The 26333-nt window shown below is 51.2% G+C and overlaps 3 protein-coding genes and 1 pseudogene across 4 annotated transcripts; 2 read left to right on the forward strand and 2 right to left on the reverse strand.

The window, feature by feature from the left end:
* Positions 1-163: 163 nt before the first annotated feature.
* LOC109740291 (24.1 kDa heat shock protein, mitochondrial) lies at positions 164-1218 on the reverse strand. 2 transcript variants are annotated; one of them, XM_020299326.4, is made up of 2 exons: positions 901-1218; positions 164-776 (listed from the first exon to the last, which is right to left on the reverse strand). In XM_020299326.4, exons 1-2 carry the CDS (start codon positions 1130-1132, stop codon positions 358-360), a joined length of 651 nt encoding a protein of 216 aa, XP_020154915.1. In that variant the 5' UTR covers positions 1133-1218; the 3' UTR covers positions 164-357. The 2 variants fall into 2 exon arrangements, with proteins under 2 accessions (XP_020154915.1, XP_020154916.1); XM_020299327.4 differs by having other exon boundaries at positions 904-1213.
* A 201-nt stretch (positions 1219-1419) lies between these two features.
* LOC109740292 (polyadenylate-binding protein 2) lies at positions 1420-6004 on the forward strand. Its single transcript, XM_045230058.2, has 6 exons — positions 1420-1682; positions 1812-1905; positions 2915-2985; positions 5147-5338; positions 5447-5568; positions 5647-6004. Exons 1-6 carry the CDS (start codon positions 1578-1580, stop codon positions 5693-5695), a joined length of 633 nt encoding a protein of 210 aa, XP_045085993.1. The 5' UTR covers positions 1420-1577; the 3' UTR covers positions 5696-6004.
* A 656-nt stretch (positions 6005-6660) lies between these two features.
* Positions 6661-8636, forward strand: LOC123494537 (putative disease resistance protein At5g05400). The gene is made up of 3 exons (XM_073500688.1): positions 6661-7540; positions 7674-7759; positions 8542-8636. The coding sequence occupies exons 1-3, from the start codon at positions 6833-6835 to the stop codon at positions 8558-8560; spliced, it is 813 nt and encodes a 270-aa protein (XP_073356789.1). The 5' UTR covers positions 6661-6832; the 3' UTR covers positions 8561-8636.
* Positions 8637-10192: 1556 nt separating this feature from the next.
* Positions 10193-11478, reverse strand: LOC109740300 (F-box protein FBW2-like; annotated as a pseudogene).
* Between the last annotated feature and the right edge of the window lie 14855 nt (positions 11479-26333).

Below are 26333 nucleotides of genomic sequence, written 5' to 3' on the forward strand. Positions count from 1 at the left end.
TCGCTGCCCGAAATGTGGTCTGGCAGTTGCGCCATACCTGACGGCTCGCCAACAGCCGATGTTGTCTCGATGGAGGGGTTTCACGCGTGGGCTCGGCTATTTGTGAAGGGCCGTACGTGTCTTACTCGGGCGCCGTGGCCGTGCCCCACGTACGATCAGTAAATTTGATTGGGAAAGAAATAATTTGATACCAATAAAACCGGACCGAAGTCGTACGTGCACAACACGAGACCATCACAACCAGACTCGACAGGACCAACAAAAATATAAAAAAACTCGTGACATTTTGGTTATTCCACATTGCTAACACGAGACGACTCGGCTATTCCGTGACGCGAAACTTGGGCATGATCCTGTCTAGTCGACGTTGACCTCGAAGACGTCCTTGCGCTCCTCCTCCTTGACCTTGGGCACGACCACCCGGAGCACGCCGTTCTTCATCTCGGCCTTGATCTGGTCCATCCGGTACACGTCCCCGGCGAGCTCGAGCCGGCCGCTGTACCTCGGCGCGTCGGCGCCCTCCTGCTCCGACTCCTTCTCGCCCTCGCCCTTGATCACCAGGCTGTTCTGCTCCGCCCACACCTTCACGTGCTCCTTGCCCAGCCCCGGCATGTCCACCCTCAGCCGCAGCGCGTCCGCGTCCTCCCTCGCGTTCCACCCGCGCCGCATCGGCGCGGCCCGCGCGGCTCCGTCGGGGGACGCCGCCGACACGTCGTCCAGCATGCTCAGCAGCCGGCCCAGGCTCTGCGGCGCGCTGAACGGATCACGGAACACATCTGCACGAAAACAGTCAGCACAGCTCTGTCACGCACGCTGGCGCAATTGGAATCTGGTTCAGATCGCGCAGCGGAGAGATGAATCCAACGCATCGGAGTGACAAGCATGGTGCGAGATGACGACTACCTGAGAAGAAGCTGGGCACGCCGACGTCGCGCTCGCGCGCGCCGCCGCGGGGGCTGCGCTCGACCGCCTCGTCCCGGTCGTAGCTACGGAGGGGCGCGCCGGCGTTGTACCCGCGGACGCCGCCGGCGACGGCAGCCGGCCTGAGAGCAGACCCGGAGGACGCGGCCAGGAGGTTCTCCATGGCGCGCACCAGCGGGATCCTGTTGGAGAACACCACCCTTAATGCCATTATCCACGCTCTCGCCTCTCGTTGCCTGTCTTCGTCGGATGTTTCTGGACTTTGCTGCGATGAGCACGACGCGGATCGCCGGGGACTGTGGAGATTTATACACGGCGTTGCTTGGGGAAGGATTTAGAAGCTTCGCGAATGCCCCCGCCGCGCAGCTGCGCTCCGAACAGTCCAGAAGGCACGGGAATGCGTCAGGCGCTTTTCCCCGCGATGCCTGGGCCCACCTACCAGGCCCAGGCCCAATGGGTATAGTCCATTTATAAGCCCATAAGCCCAAGAGCACCGATGGTGGTACGAGGCCCATAAGCCCAACTGAAGCATACGCGGAGTACCGACCGAGCCCACCCGCTCCATCTCCGCTTCCGACCCCAAATCCACCGAATTGGATGAACTCAAAAAAAAAAAAAAATCCACCGAATTGGGTTTAGATCGGGGAGAGACGGCCATGGACGAGGAGGAGCACGAGGTGTACGGCCAGGAGATCCCCGTGGACGGCGACATGGAAGGCGCCGACGTCGACATGACCGCCGCCGGAGACGACGCAGCGAAGGTCCCCCCCCCCCCCCCCCCCCCCCCCCCCCCCCCCCACCTGCCCCATCCCCATCCCTCGGATCCCTGTCTCCGCGCTAAACCCTAAACCTAGTTTAGTTCTGACCGTGCGCTTTCTCGCTACCTGCAGGAGCTCGACGAGATGAAGCGTAGGCTCAAGGAGATGGAGGAGGAGGCCGCCGCCCTGCGCGACATGCAGGCCAAGGTCGCCAAGGAGATGCAAGGTTTTCTTTCTACATGCGCCTCCTTCTATTTGCCGCGATTTGCGTAGTTTGCTTTTAGCCGCTTCTGATCTATTTGGGGATGCCTCGTGAGGGTCTTGTAATCCCACGCGCAGTAGGCTATCAGGCAATTTGATGAATCTGAGATTGGTACTCATAAATCTGACCAGATTACTGTTTTTGTTTACACTGTGAAATTGCAACTATTGTAGGTGTTGTTTGTAACTTTATGGCCTGTGTTGAGTAGGTAAAATAAATTGGTTGATCCTTGCATGCATCCTTACACTAGCAGTATGTTTTAAGTTCCTTCTGCACAACTATTGACTTACATGCATCTTAACTTTTCGTGACTACTTTACTCTTTGTAATCCTGGCATAGACTCTAGAGATCTGGTTCTTCCAGGCACTTTGCCATGTACTATATCCAGGATATGCACTTCAAAATTATTTTGTGCTAACATTTTAATTTTAAACTGTCGCCATCTTCCAAAGTTCTTCTCTTATTTTTCAGTATTTTAGACCGTATTGGGACCCTTGCTCTTTTATCTCTCTCTCTATATATAATACTCACTCATCTCCAATCTTTCTATTCCTTCATAATTTTCATAATATCACCAACAGTGAATTTAGGTCTGTGCAATGAAGATTGCCTTGCGGTGTCTTGCTTCTGTAGTTCAAGTAGTGGCACAATTGTGTTGCTTGCCTTGGATTACCTTTGCTTTGGCATTGATACTTATTTGGAGCTTGTGGTAAAAACTGTCTTTCAGAATATTTTCCATGATTACCCATATGTTTTTTTGGGTCTAATGTTGGACATTTTTCTCATTAAATATATGTCAGGATGAGCTTTAGATTTTTGATTTAGGGTTTACTGCCTTCTTAATTATGATGGATCGGTTAGTGCTGACAGAAAATTTACTAACACAACGTGATTTATTTGTATCAGTGTTTTAGTGCCTTATTTTTTACCTGCTACCAGTTGTCTTATGCAGTTACTCATTTTCTTTTGTAGGAGGAGATGCCAATGCGTCTACAGCTGAGGCAAAGGAGCAGGTGGATGCTCGCTCTGTTTATGTTGGAAATGTAAGATTTCCTAATCTCTCTCTTTGTCAGTTGTCACACACGCATGGCCGGTGGCCGCACACATGCCAAATGTTGGGTCGGTATTATGATAGATTTACACTTGCTTTGTCTAGGTATTCTTATAGTTATTGGGCTATGTAGCATAAAAAGTGTGGATATATGGACTTCATTAGATACTGGATACTGACTGCTAGTTAGTCGAAAATGTCTTTGGTGCACTTAACTTAGATAATAGATACTTGCGCCAAAAGGTCTGATTTATTCTCAACTTCTCTTTGTTCAAATGTTCAATACCTAGTATGGAGTGAATACTGAAATTGCTCTGTTCCTGCCTATGTTTGCTGCAGGCAGTCAGTGCTGTTCATGCTAACTGTAGTTCATGCTTAATGCCATTCCTAACTGTAGTTCATGCTTAATGCCGTTCCTCACAGCAAAGGATAATTTCCATTTGCAATTTTGCACTATTATTTAGATTTGTTTTTGCCTTTGTCACCATCATTTGCTAGTTTGCTAAAACCTCAGAAAAGGTATATATTATTATTTTTATGTTGCAATGTCCTTCTGTTCTAATGCTCTGGTGCATTAACTGTACAATGTGATGGTCGCAGGGGTAGGCTTTTGATATCAAGTACTTGCCGATGGTTCAATACCATCTCGTGTTTTACTATATTAGCAGATAGAGAAAAATCCCTGAAAAAAAAACATATATCCTGAGAAAAATGGAAAGGGAAAAAAGGGAAAAGAAAAAAAAAAGGAAAAAAGAAAAACGAGTTTACATAGCATAGGATTAGTTACCTCCCTGAAGAAGCAAAGGAAGTCTAGAAATCAGCTGTACAGACTTGCAAATGGCGCTTGAGACTCGGACGTGCGTGTGATGTGGTGTGATTCTAAACCACTGGTCCAGTGAGAAACACCTGAACGGTGCATAGGTATGACATGTAAGTGTATCATCAGAATGGAGACTTATGTTGCTCATTCTGAATGTGCGCTTGCCTACTGCTCCTCTCCCTCTTTCTTCTCCCTCTTTTCACTTCAGGGCTGTCCATGTGCTACCGAAACCCATAATCATGCTGCTCCTGCACCCTCTCTTTATGGTCTATTGTTGATCTTTTTCTAAACGTGATGTCTCCTTCTACGTTGGCATAAAAGTGTTTCTAATGGTTTTGGAGGATTACATGTAACTCTAAATGCAAGTAAAGTTGCCCAACATTCTGTGCTTTCCATAGGGCTGGGTTTATATACGGAATTGCCGAAGACAAAACTTTACTTCAACAAATTGCTGTTGAGGTACTTGTTACCTTAAGATTCTTGAAGGGAGCATAATTAGACAAAAGATTAACCAAACATTGATGCTAACAGAACTTTTCTTGAACTGCTTTTCTTGAAATGCTTGCATTATAGACTGTAGGGCACACAAGAATCTAGAAGTTTCATCTTCGACACGCAAGTTTATGCTCTTAACAGGCTTTCAAGTTTTCCTTCAAATGTGTTTCTTAACTTGTAACTTTTCATATGTCATCCGCCACATCGCTTCTACTTTTACCATTCTCAGATTGTTAACTATCATTATTTTTCCTCAACAAAAGCATCGTCCCACAAATGTCCTCGTGAATCATACTTTTTCACGACTTCTTATCTACCCTATGGATTATGTAATCTCATTTATTGTTCGTATTGGACTTACGTTAGTGAAGTTTCTCTTGTACCTCCAAAATGAGTAATTTTCCATATTGACTTTTGAGAAATAACCATTTAAATCTTCAATATTATTTACTAATCTCTATATCAGCGATGGTTTTCCCCATGGCCATATATTAATTTAACCTTCCCTCGGTTACAATCTCATTCACATTTGTTTTAATCTTGAGCTTGTGTAGTAACGCAAAGACCAGCTATATTTGCCATTTACTAATATAGCTGTAAACATCCGTTTATAACTACTCCCTCTGTTCTTAAATATAAGGCGTTTTGGCAGTTCAACTTATGTTTAGGAACAGAGGTAGTATATGATTACCCTTCAAGTTCACAAGTGCAAACCTGGTGGACACAATATCTAGTATAATCTTATTGTGTCAGTTAATTTTAGCTGAATAATCCATTGTTTAATCTTTCATGTTCATTCGGTTGACATTTGTTTTTCTGATATTATCATGTACTGCAGGTTGATTATGCGTGTACACCAGAGGAAGTGCAGCAGCATTTCCAAGCTTGCGGAACTGTCAACAGAGTGACAATCTTGACCGACAAGTTTGGACAGCCAAAAGGCTTTGCTTACGTGGAATTTCTAGAACAAGAAGCTGTTCAGGAGGCTCTTAATCTGAATGAATCTGAGTTGCATGGTCGCCAGATCAAGGTGCAGAGATATTAACAGCTTTTCATTCAGACATCGAGTTTCCAGTACTACCTCTGTTTAATAATGTCTTGAATTTAGAATCAACCTTCATTCTGTTGTGCTCAACAGGTGTCACCAAAGAGGACTAACGTCCCTGGGATGAAGCAGCGTCCTCCACGCGGATTCAATCCCTATCATGCCTACCCCTATAGATCATACGGGGCACCGTATTTCCCGCCGTATGGATATGGGTGAGTTCAGGAGCATGTACAAATGCGGGCGTCTAGTTGCATCCTTTGTTCTAACATCTACCTTTGTGCTCTTTTCAGGAGAGTTCCCAGATTCCGCCGGCTGACACGCTACAGGCCGTACTTCTGAGAGGACAAGGCTTTCATGAAGTTCAACGCAATGCCAGTAGCCATACTGCGGAATAATCTAGCTGCCGCTGTTTCAGTTACATTGTTTGACTGGTAGACATAATCTGACGACGGTCGAATGCCCCTATCGTGTCATCTTAAGCTCTGTTGTACCTGTGGGCTTGCAGTATGCGTTCAGTCGTGTGGTGAAGTTGGTTTGCTGTACTTGGTAGTCGTATTGTCTGACGTGGTTATTATGTTGGCCCGAATGAAGTTATGATGCCATGTTCTGATGTCAAACTTTAAAAGAAACTGCAATTCTGTACCTGTATGCGATGGGCCTATAACCCTCTGAATCTTTAGTATAGCATATGTCAGGCCCCATCCCCTTTGATTTCTGAAGAAATCGACTATCCGGTATGCTTAGCTGAAGAAACCAAACATTCCCAGCTGTTGGATCTGCATCTAACGGCTTTGTTGAGCTGCCTCGAAGCACTGCAGCTCTCCGTCGCGGCTAATGCTGGTCTTCCTGTGTCTGTTTGAACCACGAGAAGAGCACTGGGGCACTTTTTACTTTTCAGTCTCTGTTTCTCTTTACTTTCTACATAATGTAAGGCTATAAAAAGCCCAGTATACCGAGGGGAAGAGACATCCATGCCCCGAGTATAAACCCTAGCCCCCATGTTCTGGTTGGCCTAAGTGCGTATTCTAATTCGCTCTAAATTCCTCGCAATCATCCCACAAAGTGTGCTACTCTGAGTGATTTTGTCTGAATTTCTCCCCTCTCTAGTTCTTCAGGCTAGTAGAGCCCGACAGCATATCTGGCTGATCGTCCGCGCGTTCGACTCACCAGGGCTTCAGGAGCAATTCAAGTCATGTGTGATACAAGTTGAAGTTGAAGCCATGTCCGTGTTGGACACGATCCCCTCCTGATACGAATTCTACATATTCTTTTTTTTTTTGAAGTTTGAATTCTACATATTCTGAGATTGTAGTACGCTATAGCTAGTCGAGTCGAGAATTCTACATATTCTTTTTTTTTTTGAAGTTCGAATTCTACATATTCTGAGATTGTAGTACGCTATAGCTAGTCGAGTCGATTCTCGCGGCGTGAGGTTCTCTCGTGCGCGATTGTTGAACCCCGTACGTATGTATCACCATGTGGCTCCTAATCAAGATCATCCACCACATGATCAAGTTCAAAGGGGCCATCGCGAAGCTCGAGGAGGCGGCGGCGCGCGCCCACGACCGTCCGGCGAGGCTGGACCAGCTGCGATCGGCCTGCCACCACCTGACAGGCGTGGACAGCCACCTCAGCAGAATGCACGACTTCCTCGAGAGCGACCTCCCCGGCGACGACCGGCTGGGGATCTGGGGCCGGCGGGGCGCCGGCAAGACGTCGCTCCTCACGCCGCTCCATCAGCCCAGGCCGTACCACGCGCTCTTCGACCGCGTGCTCTACCTCGCGCTGGGCGGCAGCTCCTCGGTGGCGGACGTGCGGCGCTGCATCGGCATCTGCCTGGGCTACTACAGCCACGGCGAGCTGACGCCGGCGGACGAGCGGGCCCTGGCCCGCCTCATCCGCCGGGACCTGTCGCGCAGAAGCTTCCTGCTGCTGCTGGACGGGCTGGGGGCCCCCGTCGACCTGGCGGCGGCCGGCGTCCCGATGCCGCTCGGGAAAAGCGGCCGGCGGCAGAAGGTCGTCGTGGCCTCGGAGACCCCCGACGTGTGCGCCCTCATGGGGTGTGCCGCGGACAACGTCGTCGAGATCGGGCGCCTCGGGGAAGACGACGCGTCGGGCCTCTTCAGAGACTGCGTGGGGGATAAAATCCTCCAAAATTCTCGGATTCGGCCGCTCGCCAAGGAGGTACGTACGTACGTACAGCCCACCGAGTAGAATCACCGTGCATGCATGCAAATCCTTCTCCCTTTTTTTTTCTGGCTAGATTTGAACCTGCTGCATGAACTGACTTGATCGAGTTCCATGCATGCATGCGCAGATGGCTGAAGCCTGTGGAGGATTGCCACTGGCACTAAGGATGTTTGGTTGCCCGATGTCTGCTATAGAACATGCAGATGAATGGAGGTATATGCATAAGTATCTTAAAGGCTCGGCTTCCATTGTCACAGGAACAGCTTTTAGATTTGTTAGTCGATATCCGGCACTCGTAGGGTGTTTCAGCTGCAATAATAATGCCTATTTTCTTCCTTGAGCTTGTAAGTTTTCTCCACCACTTCAATGTGATGACCATCTCCGACGGAGAACCGATGCGAGAAAGACGTTGATAGTGATAGTGGCCAAAGATCTTTCTGTTAAACTGTGATCCAAATTTTAGTACCGTGACAGATTAGACGTAGTACAACCGGTGTGGGGCGTGGCGTTAATGCCGGCGCGTACGAGTACAACTTGTTTACTTGTCCTCCAAAAACTCTTATGTATTGCCCTCATATAACCCCATGTGGCCGCACTAAAGACGTGTGTCGTCTCGTGCTTCTAATACTTCTCCATCATAGTGATTGCGCATTCGTGCGTCTGTGGTTTTCTCCCACAAGGGTTTTCTCGTAAAAACCGTGTCTACTGTGTCTCGTTGATCTCGTTTTATCTAACACTTTCTATATATGGCATCACATAAACTGTTTTTCTTCTTTTCGAACACACAGTTATAATTGTAATGGACTGGCGGCACGTGACTAAATCATAGGGGTAGGGTTTTTCAGGTTGGTTAACCTGTTTTTTTTTACAAGGGTTGGTTAACCTGTTAATAAGGGAGAGATGCTAAGCATGAGTAACAGTTGTTGCGTGTGCGCGCGCGGTGGAAGTATATATGGATTCAGTTACCTCACGTTGGTTTGCTGTCTCGGATGCAGCCACGATGCCAGGTTCTAAACGTTGCTGCTGATCACAAAATTCAGCACGAAAACACTACGATTCCTGAGCCCCTGTACGTGACGACCCTCGAGACAGCATGCCCGTCTGGCTCCACCCGCGTCACGCCGGCCCGCTGCGGCGATCAGCCGGAGCACATGACTCCGCCCGGAATCTTCCTGTGCCGCCGCTTCTGTTTCAGGCGAGGCCTTTGTCCCCGCCATCGTCAGCGGTCCATGAGCACAGTATAAGTAGGCTAGATCCAATCTGGCCTGCAGATTGCGCAACGGTCCCGACTCGGCTGCCAGAGCGAAGCAAAGGCAACAGCGGCGGTGTCGCCGCCGTTTGCATCGCCGCTACGTGCTCCCCCGGATCCCTTACACACGGCACCGTTGTCGCCGTCGTGTGCATGCATAAGCATAATGCATTACCCATCTATCACCCGAGGGTGGCTTCTCCATTACCGGCCTCGCCAAGTTCCTCTCCGGTTACAGTGATGGGTATGGGCATGGCCGTCGCGGTTGGCTACGCTGGTCTCCGCTAGCTTGTGTTACCGGAGCGGCAGCAGGCCGATGGATAGGCTCGGGCGACCAGCAGAATTTGTCAAGTGCAAATTCCGACGAAAGAATCTCGCAAAGTTGGCGGTAGAAAGCAAGGGGACAAAACGAGGGCAGCTGAGCTGAGCGCGAGGGCGACGACGCATGGAAAAGAGCCGAAAGTGAAAGGGGACATGGGTTAGCTGCAGCACGGACAGACATCCCGTTCAGAGGATCGCATTAACAATCCCTAATGCTGGTGCTCCCTGTCGATTAGCGCCATAAGAGTAGAGTAGAGTTTATCCCTTCATCTCTTCTGTCTGTCGAGACCATCCTAAGAAAGAAAGATCGCCTCGTAGCCATGGCACGGCGCCATATCTCGACTGCTTCTTCAAAGAAATCGTACTGGTTCAGAGCAACCGTCTCAAAGTTAGCACAGGATGATCGCAGCTCAGAGCATCAAATATTTGTGGCCAGAGCCGGAGGTATTCTATCATCATCCAGACCTGACCAGCAGTGACCATACCTCGACGCAGATGCTACAATAGTAAGCTCGCTGCAGGCACCGTCGCTACTCGCTACCGCCCAAGCAGAATCTAAGCGTGCCGTGCAGCTCCAAATTTGATGCTCACCGTGATTTTGGACCCCAAAATCTCGACGAAATCTGGCTCCGGTGGTCACCGTGGTCCGGCCGGCCTAAAAGCCGGGCCGCTTTTAACCGCTGGCCTGCGCTGTCATGAGATCAATCGAGGGCGTACCGACCATGCACTGCGTTGACATGTAAAGTAGTAAAACTGTAAACGAGAGCGACGTCGCACTCGTCTCTTTCTGCAGCAGTGCACTGCACCCCTCTCTCCGTGCGTGGTGCGCGGTGCGGCACGTCGCCGCGCGTCCCGTCCGGTAGATGGATGGATGGATGCATGGCGAGGAGCGTGCATGGAGAAGCCGGTACGTCCATGTCTGTACCGCGCAGCGTGAATAAAAGCACCACGAAACTCCAACCAACGTCGCAGACTGGCTCCCCGTGCCAAATAATGTACACCAGGGTAGAATGACACTGACACTGACGCTGGACATGTAAACACCAGATTAAGTTTTTTTAAAACTTAGCATCAGATTAAGTTTACATCACACACCCAGATTAAGCTACTGGCACGCACGCAAACGCATGTCTGAACGACCATAGGAATATCGAGAACGAGAAGGATACTTGACTTCTTTTGCGGTCAAGGCGAGCACGAACGGCTGGCCGAGGCTGTCACGGCGACGCTGGCCAGTCGAAGCCGGCGTAGCTCTCGCTGAACCCGCCGCCGTAGAACCTCACCTCGAGGTTCTCCACGAGGCCCGGCCCGTCGCCTCACACCGCCTCGTCGTCGTCGCTGCCGACCACGCCGTAGTACTCGTCGTCGCCCATGAGCTCCCACGAGTAGACCTCGTCGTCGTCGTCGTCGGAGCACTCATCCCAGTAGCTGTTCTCGAAGCAGTCGTCGACGCCCGGGCCGAGGACGCTGAGCCGCGGGTGCCGCTCCCGCAGCAGCCCCGCAGGTCGACGAACTCCAGGGACCGGCAGTGGCGGCCGAACGCCTCCAGCGCGCGCGCGCCGATCTTGGTGCAGCTGCTGATGTCGAGGAACGTGAGGTTGGGCAGCCCGGCGCCACCGCCTCCACCACGGCGTCGCTGATCTCGCTCCGCGGGATCTCCAGCGTCCTCAGGGCGCGCGCGCTTGCCAAGCAGACGAAATTCGTCAGTTCCAGCCTGATTGTTACCACGCAATCGACGGCGATGGTGAGTGAGTGAGATGCTTAATGCTTACTGGTCGCCGATGAAGGAGAAGAGCGGGTCGCAGGGCAGGCCGGAGACGCTGATGCGGCGGACGAGCAGGTCGAGCATGCGCACGAGCTGGTCCGGGCGGCTCTGCCGCTGCTGGCTCCACTCCTCGATGTCGATCTCCTGCCAGCAGTAGGGCCCGGCCACGACGCGCCCCCAGGACTTGCACACCCGCGGCACCACCGTCAGCACCTCCTGCAGCGGCAGGTTCCGGAACACGAGCTCCAGCGCGTCCGGCAGCAGCTCCTCCCAGCACCGGTACTCGCTCTCCCCCATTGCTCCTCGTCTCCCCTGCGACCAAAGAGCTGCAAAATCAACGCAATTCCCCGCTCCGACCAGCCAAGAACCAAAAGCCTCCGGCCATTTCCACTCCTCCGGCTGAGGTTGGCCGCCTACCTACCTTGGAGTTGGAGATCAGTCGAGGGTGAGTGGAGCAGCTGGGAGCGGCAGCCTCCTCGGAGCAGAGCGGAGCAGGTTGAGTATATTGATTAGATTGAAAATATAGATTAGACTTCTCACTTGCCTTGTACTTTAAGTAAATCATGTACTTTTATATATATGCTCACCAGGCTCAAGTAATACAACAACCATTCCACCAATTCTCTCTGCCCTTTAACATGGTATATCAGTTTCCGGGTTCTAAAACCTAGCCGCCGCCGCTTCCGCACCCGCGCGCCGTCCCCGGGGCGGTGGGCCTCCATGACCGCCATCAGGGGCCGCGCCGCCCGTATCTAGGGTTTTCCGCCGGTCGTGTTGACCGGCTGCCTTAAAGAGTCTTTTCCCCGAGCCCTTGCTCCGGGGTTTTCTCTCTCCCGCCAGTCATCTTAATCGGCGGTTTTTTTAGTTTTCCGATCTAATCTTGATCGGTTTGCGTCGCCCACCGCCGCGGTCGATCCCGTGCGCCTCTACTCCAACACCGACGCGATCGACCGACTTCTTCACCGACCCGGCGGCCTCGCGCGTCGTCCGCCGGTCGCCCCGACCCGGCGGCCTCGCGCGTCATTCGCGCATCTGCCCGCCGGCCGCCCCGACCCGGCGGCCTCGCGTCATGCGGTGTCCCTTTACCGCCGCCGTTCGCGCGCCGGCCCGCCCGTCGATCTACGCCGGCCGTCACCACCCTGCTCCGACCGGGACTCCTGCATCACCCCGACTCGGCGGCCTCGCGCCATGCGGCGGCCAATCATAGCCGCCCTGCCACCCGCCGTCGCCAGCTTCATCTCGGACTCCGCCGGCACCGCGCCTCCACCTAGCGGCGTCCCCGACCTCGCGCGCGATCGGATTGATCACCCGCCCGCCGCCGCGATCCGCCTCATCTACGCCGTGCGATCGACCTGGACCGTCGGTTGCGCGCGCCTCTGCATGCCCTGTGAAGACCGTCCTGAGTTCAGCGCGCCCCTCTACCGATCGAGCAACGGGCTGCCGCTGCGTTGCCCCATCAGGCCGTAGCGCCGCCGCCCCATGGTTCCTCTCCCGGCTGCACCGACCCGCGTCACCGCTGCATCGCCCCTTCGGGCCGTAGTGTCGCGGCCCGCGGTCCACCGCCGCCCCGGGGCCATCCGCTCCAGGCCGTCACCGTGGCTGCACCGACCCTCGTGCCACCGCTGCGTCGCCCCGTCGGGCCGTAGCGAGCGTGGCACGCGGTCCACGCCGGCGCCCCGAGGCCGTCCCCGCGGTTGCACCGACCCGCGCTCTGTCGCTGCACCGGCCCCTCGGGCCGTAGTGCCGCGGCCCGCGGTCCCTACCGCCGCCCCGAGGTCTTCCTGCCGTCGCCGCGCGTCGACCTCCTGTGGTATGCGCCACGCCGTCTCCCTTGGCGCGGGAACGCCACCGTCCGCGCCGGTCTTCGTCACGCTGTCAGGGTTCTTCGCCTACTTCGAGCACCGCCGCCGCACTCCTAACCTAGCCGCCGTCGCCGCTCTTCTTTGGCCGCCGCCGCTGCCCGTCCACCCCCTTCGTCTTCGTCCAAGCACCAGTCCATTGCCAGTGTCGCTGTCATCTACCCCGACCACTTCGTCTACTCCGACAACCGCGGGCAACATCGGCCCCGCGCCGATTGGCGCCGCAACCGTCGTTGAGTTCTTCTCTGCTGGCCACTCCGACTTCTTCGACATGGCGTACAGCTCGTGCAGGTCCCTCATCTACACATGCCCGGTGCTGACAACACCGATGTGTGTCTTCGTCCACGACGTGTCCCCGGGCCTGGCAAGCATGGTGCGGCGCTTCGTCAACTTCTTCGTCCGTCTACGCATGCCCGATGCTGGCAACACCGGTGCGTGCCTTCGTCCATGATGTGTCCCCGGGCTTGGCAAACCCGCCGCGACGCGTCGTCAACACCGTCTTCCTCCCGGCGCACCACTACTTCGACATCACTGCGCCCATGCTAACTCGGTGCCTCCTCGCGCCCGCGGCTCCACGGCTTCCTCGACACCGGCTACCCCGACCCGACATCGACCGCGGCATTCTTCGCCCGGCTACCTCGACCACGGCTACTCCACCCACGCTCTCGGCTACATCGACAAACGACACAAAGGGCTACCGCCTTGCTTGAGCAACCTCGTCGGGTTCCACTCCAGCCACGACTGTGGCCACTCTTGATCTAGCTTTAAATATTATAGGATGAGCGGAAGTGTTCTTACTTGGAGTGGATTGATCAAGAGTGGCCACAGTGTTTGAAGGTGTGCCTAGCGAAGCTCTAGAGCATGTATGAGGAAGAGAACAGAGAAAGTGTTGTCAACGCTGAAGAATATTTGAAGATGCGGGATTAAAAAGGAAGGTGGAGAATGAGCTCTGATTTTTTAAATCAGACTTTGCTAAGATGGTGTTGGCGAAGGAGGAGGCACTTTCCCAGTTGGCCAGTGCAAAACAGGTTCTTACTGAACTGAAAGCAGAGGTGGATAAGACGAGCCTGGATGATCTTGATTAGGGAAATGAATATATTGTTCTTATGAAGTTGAACTAGCTATATGTTGTACTGTGATGTTTTCATGTAGCTATCGTACTGTGATGTTATAATATACCTATGTGCCTGATATGAAATTTGCAAACAGCTGTTCAATATGAAATGTGAATTTGTGTGATACCTGCTAAATGTGTCGTGGAACTTTGCAAACGGTTCTAGCAGTAAAAGCCCTTGTGATGGATAGCCCAATGGCACACATTTTTCTTCATCAAATCGTGTGTAATGTAGTTGATAAAAGCAAACTGTTAACCAAGGCAGAGCGTGTGTGATAGTTACACCTTTCACACACGAGCCTACACATAAAACTGTCTGGGATGTACATACGAACGGAAACGTTTCCCTGGATTGACTGTGTGGGATGTACATAAGAACGGGAACATTTTCCCTGGATTGACTGTGTGGGATGTACATAAGAACGCAACGTATTCCTTGGATTGACTGTGTGTGATATACATACCTACGGAAATGTTTTTCTAGGATTCACCGTGTGGGATGTACATACCTACCGAAATGATTGGATTTCGATGCCTCGCCCGATCGCACAAGAGCTCATTTGGTGTCCTAGGAGGGCCTATCCCCGACGATTTCTGGGTCGTGTGGGTAGGACCCCCCTATCGCCCACACTCACATGGCGATGGTTCCAAATGCCGTTGCGGAAAGGGGTTAAAAAACATTTGTACAACACCGATGTGTACCATTGCCTCCATTCCAAAATAATCATAGTTTTAGGATTTTTCAATAGTCAAGATTTGTGAAGTTTGACAAATCCTGAAAGTTCAATTCAAGAGAACCGAAAACGTTAATGCTTCTGCTCCCAAATATTGAACGAAGCGCCAAATAAGCCTCTGGTCACCCAAAACCGCGCGAGACTAATGTTTGGTGGTAGGAAATTATTGTCCTGACTCTGGCCCTGTAGCCTATCGGCTCGATGTCCAAAGGTCTAAACCGGGGTAGGTTTGTAACTTCACCAAGACGCTAGTCTCAACCACCTCCGAGAAGCATTCATACGCCGTGGGTGCCTAAACACCCATGCACTCAGCCAAAATCTATCCGCCCACCATTTGGGACACCTGAGATTACTGTCCTACCCCCGACCCGCAATATGTCCAAAATTTTAGATGGGGGAAAGTTTGTAACTTTCCCCAAATTTCAAACACTACTGCAGGATGCTGCTAACGCGACACTACGATCAGAGACCCTTCAAGAAACTGTGTGCGATGCCATAATCGCTCTTGGGATTACACGAACTATGAAGTTGTTGCTATCTTCGACAAGCTTGTTGCCATCCATACTTCCACGCCTCGATGGATATTGCTCAAAAATCAATTTCTGTACATGGATGAGTACTGTGATGCAATTCAATACGAGGGTCTTGTGTTTGCTGCCACCACTCGTGGCACTGTTTTTGCATGGAATCCTGATGCTTTCGGTACGTTTGTCTTCCACCATAATTATTATTGTTTCATCCACATGCATGCGGGTTAGCTAGTTTCCCTTTACTAATTAATTAACCTTCTTGTGTTTCCAAGGTCTTGTGAACATTCCACCACCTATACTTGAAAATTTTTATAACCAAGGGGGAGATGACGATGCTGATGATCACGAGCAGGACCCATATACTCAGTGGCGCCTGGCAAATTTTTCTGATGGATCACCTCTTCTTGTCTGTATACAAGGCACTGCTGATGTTACTAAGGAAGCAGGTGTTGTCTCGCATGGTCACACTCTCCGAACCTATTCCAACATCCGTTGCAGGGTATTCGGGATGGATACTAGTGTACTAGCGCCAACACCTTCTCCATGGTTCGGTATTGAAAGTCTTGGAGGAAACTCGCTCTTCCTTGGACAAAACTATCCAACGATGGTGGAAGGCCATCCAGCTGCTGTTGACACAACGTTACTACCATTTATGAGAAGCAACTGTATCTATACCTCGGACATTGCTATGCTTCCCTACCGTCCCAATATGGGTCTTGACATAGGCCGCTTCAGCCTGGATGACCAGTCCTGCGTTGGTCTCGAGATTGACAGTAGCTGGCCCTTCCTAGAGAATCACTTATGGTTCAAAGCAAGCGTTTCCAACGCCAACGAGTGGTTGAGCTGAAGTTCATTTCATCGCTTTGTTATTTGTTGTGTGAGAAAAACCTTACTTTACTAGAATGTTTTGTTGGAAATGATCTATAATTCAAAGTGTATCCTCGTTGTCATTGTGGGTTGATGAATTATTGTATGTAATCAATGGTAAATTTGCATATGCGTCCATCAACTCACGCCTGCTAGTGGTGTCCATATGAACAGTGCTAGTGATTTTAGTTGCAAAAATTAGATAGTGCTAGTGATTTTTAGCTACATATTTTGACAAATCGCAGTGTTACAAGGTTGACAAATGGCAATGTTACTAGATAAACAAACGTCAATCTTTCCAGTTTGACAAATGGCAACATACCCAAAATGACAGATATGCAAATCTTACCCAATTGCTTGTACGTGATTGCACATGGGTCATGCAAAACAACTGTTTGCGTTGAAGGGATGCAGAAATCCTGCTCGGCACATTTTCCCTTGGCTTCCTAGGGAAGCTGTCGGTTTGCATACGGGTGTTCTAACTAAAGCGTTTGCGATGAGTGTTTTATATTTAAAACCATTGACGTTTTTTTCAAAAGAAAATTGTTTGATAAGTCTGTACATTAAGAGAGAAAAAGGCAAGTTCATTCAAACCATATCCTTCATTCAGTCACACTGCGAATTTATATTCATATGATCGAGAATTCGAGATACAGTATTAAACCCCAAAAAAACTATTTCCGGCGGCGGCTGAGGCGGCGTGCCGCGCCGTCGTTGTCGTCCTCCGGGACGCCATTGTTGATGTCTTCAAGGCAGCACAAAATGTTCTTCACTTGTAAATCAAACATCATGTCGTCGCATGATCGACGAGCGGGGAGCGGGAGGACGGCAACTGGCGCCGCTGAGAGGTAGCGGTCGATGGCAGCGTCCCATGCCACTGAGGGGGGCGCGCGCACGGGCACGGGCCCGGGGGGTGCAGCCAAACGCACGGGGGCCGGCGCCACGGTGGGTGTAGGGGCGCACACGGGCACGTGCACGGGCGCTGGCGCTGGCATGTACACGAGCTCGGGCGGGTCCACGAAGACCTTGCTGATGCCCGCGGCTTCCAGCTCTGCGATAGTGCTCGGCGACCAGCCCGTTAATGCTACGGGGATGGTCGCTGGCGCGGGCGCGGGGATGGGAGCTGGGATGGAAGCGGGGGCAGCAACCGCCGCGGCCAGCTCGTTCTGGGCCATGTCCATGAGGCCCCATTCCTCCTTATTTTCTATCTCCTCCAGCTCGGAGTCGACTTCACCAAACTTGAAGACTAGTGGCAGATGATCGTTCTGCGCCATGGCGTTGGTGGAGGTCTGCGGGAGGGAGGGGAATGGGAGGCGAACAGTAAGGCCGCCCGTATTAAACAGCGGCTCGGGTGCCATTAATGGAGTGGAAGGCGGGCGGCCATGGAAGTCAAAGGGCTCGCTCCCAATGAGCCTGCGCAGCGTACAGCTCGCACGCTTCCCGGTGAGCCTGCGCATTCGAGGACAACTTGCACGCCTCTCGGTCAGCCTATGCACCGGACTGCGCTCGCACGCCTCCCGTTCAGTCAAGGTCAAGCAGCTGTCCGCACGTCACCTCCTACATCCATTAAAACCAAGACACGTGGCGTCACGTGAATGGTTAACAGAACGCACATGGTTTGAATTCTACAAACGTTTGAGATATTAAATTGGCAGCTATTTTTTCAAAATGCCTTTGTTGGCTGTCATTATTCGAGTGCGCCTTCTCTCAAAATGGACACGAAAAATGCCACAGCATGTCGGGTGCCATTCCATGATAGCATGCCAAGTTTCATGAATTCCAGACGACTTTTGAATTTACTAGAATTTTAAAACCAAGCATCTCAATGTTTTGCAGGCAATCAACGGTGCCCTGGTGTTTGAAATTCATTCCCATTTCTTGCATGGGACCTAAGCATGCACCCAAGGACACATATTTGTTTTTTCAACCAATTTATATGCATTGGAGCATGTGCATGTAGTTCAAATTTGAATTATGCACATAAATGCATTGAAAACTCTGTTAATGCATAAAAATGTCCAAACGAACCCCAAAAATCCCAAAAATTGCCACAACACTCCTGTTGTTCTATCTTGACACGAATTTTTTTTGAAAGCAATAAGAGGCAATGAATATAGTTTCGTCCCCAAAGGTGGGACGTTCCCTACCGAAACCATCATGCTTATTGTGAGAAGCTCTGGTTTGTGAGAAGCATATACCCGAACCTGCCCTGAATGGGACAATTTTTTTACCACAGCATGTTGATGCCGCTCCATGATAGCATGCCAAGTTTCATGAATTTCAGATGAGTTTTGGATTTACTAGAATTTAAAAACCAGGCATCTCAACGTTTTGCCGGCAATCAATAGTGCCCTGGTGTTTGAATTTCATTCTCATCTCTTGCATGGGACCTAGAAATTCACCCAAGGACACACATGTGATTTTTCAACCAACTTTGGTGCATTGGAGCATGTGCTTGTAGTTCAAATTTGAATTATGCACATAAAATGCCTAGAAAACCCAGTTAATGTATAAAAAAGGCCAAACGAACCTCGAAAAATTCCAAGATTAAACACAACAGTCCTGTTGTTCTATATTGACACTAGAATTTTTTTGAAAGCAATAAGAGGCAACGGATATCGTCCCGTCCCCAAAGGTGGTACGTTCCTTATCGAAACCATCATGCTTGTTGTGAGAAGCTCTGGGTTGTGAGAAGCTTATACCAGAACCTGCCCCAAATGGGACAATTTTTTACCTGATGCCGCTCCATGATAGCATGCCAAGTTTCATGAATTTCAGACGTTTTGGATTTACTAGAATTTAGAAACCAGGCATCTCAACGTTTTGCCGGCAATCAACAGTGCCCTGGTGTTTGAATTTCATTCTCATCTCTTGCATGGGACCTAGAAATTCACCCAAGGACACATATTAGATTTTTCAACCAACTTTAGTGCATTGGAGCATGTGCTTGTAGTTCAAATTTGAATTATGCACATAAAATGCCTAGAAAACCCAGTTAATGTATAAAAAAGGCCAAACGAACCCCGAAAAATTCATTCCCATTTCTTGCATGGGACCTAAGCATGCACTGAAGGACACCGATTTGATTTTTTCAACCAATTTGTATGCACCGGAGCATGTGCATGTAGTTTAATTTTGAATTGTGCACGTGAAATGGCTAGAAAACCAGTTTAATGTATAAAATGTCCAAATGAACCCTGAATAATTCCAATTCTTTTACGACACACATATAGTTGCATGTTCACTGCAGATAAAAGGTCTTGCAATTCAAACAGCGTCTATTGCCGTTGTGACCCCATTTTGTAATTCAAATCACTTAGATCCCACACAGTTTATTATCACCAACCGTGTGAGATGTAGTACAAAATATCTTGGAGCACCGTCGGTGTATAGTACGCCTATGGCTTACGCGAGAAGGTGCGTCGGCTACAGTCCACAGCCGGCGTGTCAAGCACACTAGCTCACTCCCCAAAAACTCCCGCCTCTGCATCCCTCGCAATCTCGAAAATATCTACCGTCTAGAAGGTTTTAATGTTTGATAGCACACGATTAGTATGTGCGGACCGTGTGCGATGTCTGTTACTCCCGCTCTGCTTCGGTCCCTTGATTCAAATTTTCAGTAGCCCCGGCATTTTACTCCCGCCTCTTCATCCTTCGCAATCTCAAAAATATCTGCTCGCTCTTGATCCAAATTTTCAGTAGCCCCGCCTTGTTACTCATGCCTAGTAAAATTTTCAATTGCCGCAGTATTTCCTCAAACACAACCTTGCCCCCCCTCCACACACACACCCAAACATCCGCTCACACAGACACACACAATCCTCGAAACCATTGGTACGTCGCCGCCATCGTCGGCGCCTCCATCCTCAACCTGTGCCTGTGTGCCGGGGAGCTCGAGGAGCCAATGGCCAAAAAGAGGTTAATCGCGGCCTTTTCGCCCGACGCCAGCGAGGTGGCCACCGAGGTGTCCCCGTCGTCCTCCGCGGGCCCGATCCGCCGTCGCTGGTCCCCCGATCCCCCCTCCGCCGCGCCCCTACGCCGGTTCGAGGACTTCCCCGTCCTCCCTCGGACCCGCCAACCGACGAAGTCCTACCTCGGGGTCCGGCAGTGGCGGTGGGGGACGTGGGTCGCCGAGATTACAGATCGAGAGACCCACACCCGCTGGTGGCTCGGTAGCTTCCACACGGCCGAGCTCGCGGCCATGGAGTACGACCACTGGCAGGTCCGCTACCACGGCGCGGCGGCTAGGCTCAATTTCCCCTTCGGCACACGTCTGGTCCACCTCGTTCCGCCGGAGCCAGGGGTGGTGAGCTCGGCTATGGCGCAGGAGGACCGCGAGGTGTGGGAGCACCTCGAGGCCGAGGCCGCCGCCGAGGCCTACATGCAAGAGCTCTGCCGGCAGCACCCTTGTCCGCTTTAACCCCTTTAAGCTAACCCATTGCGATGGCTCCATGACTAAGTCCCTTCACGAGGACATCTGCCGTGACAAAACCACGACAGTTGGCGCCCACCGTGGGGCTATCGCACGATGGTTTCGAGTTCTTAGAGGGCAGCTTCGAAGGACCCAAGGGCTACGCTGTGGGCCGGATGACCAAGAGTCGTCGCGGCAAGCTCTACATCGACGACGCAGGCTGGGCCCCCGATACCGGCTCAATCGAGTACGGGTACCGGGTCCCCTTCGGCGGCATACACATTTTCATTGGCAAGATCGGCGAACCGGGCCCTGAGCCGGACATCTGCACCGACATCGTCGAAACGGCTCAGCGTGCGAGATCTGCCCGGGTTAAGCCTGTCATGAAGCGTGCCTTCGTGGGAGTCATCCACGGAGTGGAATCTGAGGATAGATCGGAGTCTGGTGGTGAAACCGTCGTTTATTCCGGCGACGAGTCATCGACCGGAGAGACTGAGTCATTGTACCAGTTGTAAGATGACCGGATCGAGGGCTGTTCCGATGGCGACAATATTCTGGACCCCTTTGATCTGCCAAACCGGGTCGCGATCTTCATGGCCGGTACACAGCCAACGCTCCACTCTTCGACAGCAGCGGCGATGATTTCTGGATCAGTAGCAGCGACAGCGGCCGGGGCAGGAGGCCTTGTGCGACCACCAGCTCAGGTTTTATCTGACTTGTTTGACGCTTTGGCAACATTGATGGCGGAGGTTAATCCGGCCAATCGGGATGAGCATAATGCGGAAATTGCAAAGGTGAAAGATCAGATAACTCAGGCCAAGGCCGACCTGGCAGCTGAGGATGCCAGGATGACTGCGGAACGGGCCGCATTGGATGCACAGGCTTACCGGCTTATGTTGGATCAGAGTGCGTCAAATGATGTCATGAGGAGAAGATACCGGTCTCACCTACCGTCGGTTTATGAGGCCAGGAACCTCTTTAATACCCCAGGAGCAGGGACCAGTAATTCGCCGGCGGTAAACCGGGCAGAGGCACCTGAAACGGGAGCGCCGGTTCAGCTGCGTCCAACACATCCGCCCCGTCAGAACAACGTTCCGTCGCAGCATGTCCCAACGCCGCCGGGTCACTATTCTAACCCGATGGATAACATTGTCGCTGCCGCTTCACGACTGGCGGCTCTCCCGATCGAAGGCGAGTCCCCAGTAGTGATCGAGACACGACGGGCTAGGGAGCTCCTTCAGACAGCTTTAACTCAGCAGCAGGCTTATTCATATAGTTGCGAAAGGATCCATTCTACTCCCCGCCCAAGCCGGAATTACAGCAGGCGAATTGATGAACCGGCCGTGTCAAGCAGTGCGCGAAACCGTGATCCGCCCCGTGGTCATAACCCGGCGGGTGGCGGTGGTGATGCTCAGGATGTGGTGGATCGCGCTAGGGCACGTTGAGAAGCCGAGTTAGCGGCGCGGCATGAGGCCCGCCAACTTACTCCGGTTCGTCCAACCACGTCGGTGGAACCAGGGGTTACTTCCAGCTCTTTGGGAGTGCCGTGTCTCGTCCCAGCACTGCGCAACATGCGCCTGCCCAAGGATTTCAAAGGCCCACGTAAAGTGCCGAATTACACCGCCGATTTATCCCCTAAGTCGTGGGTCAAAAGCTATGAGATGGCAATGGAGATGCTGGATGTGGATGATGCGGCGTGCGCTAAATACTTCACCATGATGTTAGAAGGAACGGCTTGCACTTGGTTGAAAAACTTGCTAGCTAACTCCATTGGGTCATGGGCTGAGTTCAGAGCCCGGTTTATCCAGAATTTCAAGGATACATGCAAACAACCCATGTCAATTGTGGACTTGGCTGCCTGTGTTCAGGAGGAAGGAGAATCAACAACCCATTGGGTGCGTCGGGTTTCAGAAATCTTGCATTCATTAGACCGCATCAACGCTGACACAGCAGTTTTGATGTTGGAAGGCAATTGCTGGTTTACACCTCTGAAATTGAAATTGGGATGGCTCAAACGCCACTGCAATGACATGGGGACTCTTATGGCTGCTCTGGTGAAGTATGTCGACTCTGATAGTACCAAGGATCCCGAGTCTGACGATGACAAGACAGGGAAGGGAAAGAAGAGCGACAACACCAAGGGGCAGCAGCATAACCCGGTGGGTCATGGAAACAACGGTAAGCGTAAAGAGGATAACAGTTTGGATTTCGTGGCTAATACCAACGCGCAGGATAAGGGCCAGCGGCGTAAGGGTAAACCGCCCCGGCGTAGTGGAGGACCAAGTCCTAACCCAGAGCGCTTGTCTTATCTGTTAAACCAGCCTTGCCCAAAGCACGGGTCACAGGAGAAACCGGCCACGCACCTCTGGAAGGATTGTTATATCATGCAGGAGTTCAAAAATTCTGATTTTTTTCGGTATGATCATGGACCGGGTGGCGGTTCAGGCCCCGGATCTCATGGGCTGGGTTATGGTGGAGGCAGTTCTAGTTCAGGTTTTCACGGTAATCAGAGCGGACATAACAATCAAGGTAATCAGGGCAACCAAGGTGGTTATAATCATCAGGGCAATCAGCAGCAACATCAGCAGTCGGGTTATCAGAGCAACCCGAAGCAGTTGAATAGTGGGCAGTATTATGTCTTCACCACTAGCCTGTGCAAGCGCGATCAGAAGCTTCATAAAAGGGCAGTGAATTCTGTTGAACCGGTGGTGCCCCGTTACTTATGCTGGTCTGAACAGCCTATTGTGTGGAGTCGAGAGGATCATCCACCTCGGGTTGATAATCCGGGACACTTGGCATTGGTGGTGGCACCTCAGGTTGGAGGTTATAAGTTCACCAAAGTACTCATGGATGGGGGGAGTAGTATCAATATCCTTTATTATGAAACCTTCCGTCACATGGGGTTAACAGATAAAAATCTTAAACCATCTAACACGGTCTTTCATGGTGTGGTTCCTGGTAAATCGGCGTACCCGGTTGTTAAGATAGCTCTGGAGGTGGCTTTCGGAGATGAGCATGACTCGAGATCAGAGACATTGACTTTTGAAGTGGTGAAAATCAAGAGCCCGTACCATGCCCTGTTTGGACGGCCGGCTTATGATAAGTTCATGGCAAGGCCCTGTTATGTCTATCTGCAGCTCAAGATGCCGGTCCATAAGGGGACCATCACGGTCCATGGGAGCCGCAAGATCGCTTTAGAATGTGAAGAAGGTGATGCGGCTTATGCTGAATCGGTTTGCGCGACAGAAGAGTTGAAGTTCTATAAGGACAATGTTGATCCGGCAGATATGACTTCATTGAAGAAACCAACTACAGAGCATTATCCGGCCTTGAAGTTTAAATCGGCTGATGAGACTAAGCTTGTTGATTTCGTTCCTGGCGATTCATCCAAGCAGTTTAGCATCATCGCTAATTTGGATCCGAAATAGGAAAGCACGCTCATCAAGTTCATCCGTCAGAATCGGGACATCTTTGTGTGGAAGCCTTCTGACATGCCAGGTGTACCGAGAGAACTCGCCGAGCACACTCTCAATGTTGATCCCAAGTATAAACCGGTCAAGCAATTTCTTCGCCGGTTCAATGAAGAAAGGCGCAAGGCTATCGATGAGGAAGTTGCCAGGCTCTTGGCGGCTGGGTTTATCATCGAAGTGTTTCATCCTGAGTGGTTAGCTTATCCGGTGCTGGTACTCAAGAAGAACGGCACTTGGCGTATGTGTGTGGACTACACAGATCTCAATAAGGCTTGTCCAGCAGATCCTTTTGCCCTCCCTCGTATTGATCAAATCATTGATGCTACGGCAGGTTGCGAGCGTTTGAGCTTTCTGGACGCGTATTCTGGTTACCATCAGATAAAAATGGCGGTTAAGGACCAGGAGAAGACAACCTTCATAACTCCCTTTGGAGCCTTCTGCTATGTGTCTATGCCCTTTGGGCTCAAGAGTGCCCAGGCGACTTATCAGCGGTGTGTGCAGAATTGTCTTCATGATCAGATCGGCCGCAATGTTCATGCCTATGTGGATGATATTGTGGTGAAATCAAGAAAGGAGGAGACATTGATTGATGACTTGAAGGAGACCTTTGATAACCTCCGGGCTTATAAAATGATGCTTAATCCGGCCAAGTGTGTCTTTGGTGTACTGGCAGGCAAGCTCTTGGATTTTCTGGTACCTAACAGAGGCATCGACGCTAATCCGGAGAAAATCAAGGCTATAACTTCTTTGGCTAAACCGAAGTGTATCAATGATGTTCAACGCCTGGCAGGCCGGATTGCCGCATTGAGCCGGTTTATCAGTCGCCTTGGGGAGAAGGCCATCCCTTTATATCAGATGCTGAAGAAAACGGATAACTTCGTCTGGAGTAACACCGCCAATGAAGCATTTGAGGAGTTAAAGCGGCAGCTTGCTAATCCGCCGGTTCTTGCTGCTCCTGTTGATAAGGAGCCATTGTTGCTATATGTGGCAGCTAACGCCCGGGCTGTTAGCGTGGCTAGGTGGAACGCAAGGAGGCCGGAAAGGAGTATCCGGTTCAACGGCCGGTTATTATATCAGTGAGGTGCTTATTGAGTCCAATCAAAGGTACCCACATTGGCAGAAGCTGGTGTATGGAGTTTTTATGGCAAGCCGGAAGCTTAAATAATATTTCCAACGTCATCCCATCACTGTGGTCAGCTCTGCTCCTTTGGGGGATATAATCCAGAACAGGGAAGCAACCGGCCGGATTGCTAAGTGGGCTATTGAGCTGGGCCTCACGGGTTAAAATATATGCCCCGGACGGCGATCAAATCTCAGGCACTGGTGGATTTCATCAATGATTGGACAGAACTACAGGCGCCAGAAGAGAAGCCGGATTATACTTATTGGACTATTCATTTTGATGGGTCCAGGCAATTGGAGGGCTCGGGGGCTGGGGTCGTATTAACTTCCCCACGAGGTGATAAGTTTTATTATGTTCTCCGTTTAATGTTCCCTTGCACTAATAATGCAGCTAAATATGAGGCTCTACTCCATGGTCTTCGGATGGCTAAAGAGAAGAATCTAAGCCGAGTTAAGTGCTTCGGTGATTCGGACCTGGTGGCTCAACAAGTGTCCGGTACTTGGGATTCCAAGGACCCACTCATGGCAGCGTATCGTCGAGAGGTGGATATTGTTGCAGGTCACTTCAAAGGTTATAAGGTCGATCATGTAGACCAGCGGAAGAATGAAGCGGCGGACGCTTTAAGCCGCTTGGGTTCCCAGCGTAAACCGGTTCCACCCAATGTTTTCCTGGATGTGCTGCATAATCCGTCCGTCAAGCTCCCTGGCGAAGAGGATTTGGCTGTTCCTGATCCGGAAGCTCAGTTGGTGGCGGCTCTTCATATTATCCTGGATTGGACGGTTCCATATTTGGTGTATATGAACCGGGGCGAGTTACCAGAAGATGAAACTTTGGCCAGGCAGATAATCCGGCGGTCCAAGTCCATGACTATTATCAATGGAGAGTTACATCATTGCAGTGTGACAGGGGCGTTTCAATGCTGCGTGTCTCCTGAAGAAGGCTGCGAAATTTTGCGTGAGATCCATGAAGGAGATTGTGGTCACCACGCCGGTTCAAAATCTCTGGTAGCCAAGGCGTTTTGTCACGGTTTCTATTGGTTGACGGCTCATGCTGATGCCGAGGACTTGGTCAAAAGGTGTGATGGATGTCAAAAATTCTCACGACGCGCTCATGTACCGGCTTAGGAATTGAGGATGATTCCAATCACTTGGCCGTTTGCAACTTGGGGGCTGGATATGGTTGGGCCCTTTAAGAGATCCAAGGACAAGAAGACCCACCTTTTGGTGGCGGTTGATAAGTTCACGAAGTGGGTGGAGGCAGAGCCAGTCAGTAAGTGTGATGCAGCCACGACGGTTCAATTCATCCAAAAGGTGATTTTTCGGTTTGGTTTTCCACACAGCATTA

The sequence above is a fragment of the Aegilops tauschii genome, chromosome 6, assembly GCF_002575655.3.
Source record: "Aegilops tauschii subsp. strangulata cultivar AL8/78 chromosome 6, Aet v6.0, whole genome shotgun sequence".
Classification (NCBI taxonomy): Eukaryota; Viridiplantae; Streptophyta; class Magnoliopsida; order Poales; family Poaceae; genus Aegilops; species Aegilops tauschii.

What these genes read in the sequence shown, in the direction of transcription:
- LOC109740291 (XM_020299326.4), bottom strand. Translation starts at nt 1,132, where the DNA reads ATGGCATTAAGGGTGGTGTTCTCCAACAGGATCCCGCTGGTGCGCGCC. An exon ending in GCCCAGCTTCTTCTCAGGTA is followed by an intron (nt 777 to 900) that starts GTCGTCATCTCG and finishes GTTTTCGTGCAG; the next exon opens with ATGTGTTCCGTGATCCGTTC.
- LOC109740292 (XM_045230058.2), top strand. Translation starts at nt 1,578, where the DNA reads ATGGACGAGGAGGAGCACGAGGTGTACGGCCAGGAGATCCCCGTGGAC. An exon ending in GGTCGCCAAGGAGATGCAAG is followed by an intron (nt 1,906 to 2,914) that starts GTTTTCTTTCTA and finishes TTTCTTTTGTAG; the next exon opens with GAGGAGATGCCAATGCGTCT. An exon ending in TTCCCGCCGTATGGATATGG is followed by an intron (nt 5,569 to 5,646) that starts GTGAGTTCAGGA and finishes TGCTCTTTTCAG; the next exon opens with GAGAGTTCCCAGATTCCGCC.
- LOC123494537 (XM_073500688.1), top strand. Translation starts at nt 6,833, where the DNA reads ATGTGGCTCCTAATCAAGATCATCCACCACATGATCAAGTTCAAAGGG. An exon ending in TTCGGCCGCTCGCCAAGGAG is followed by an intron (nt 7,541 to 7,673) that starts GTACGTACGTAC and finishes ATGCATGCGCAG; the next exon opens with ATGGCTGAAGCCTGTGGAGG.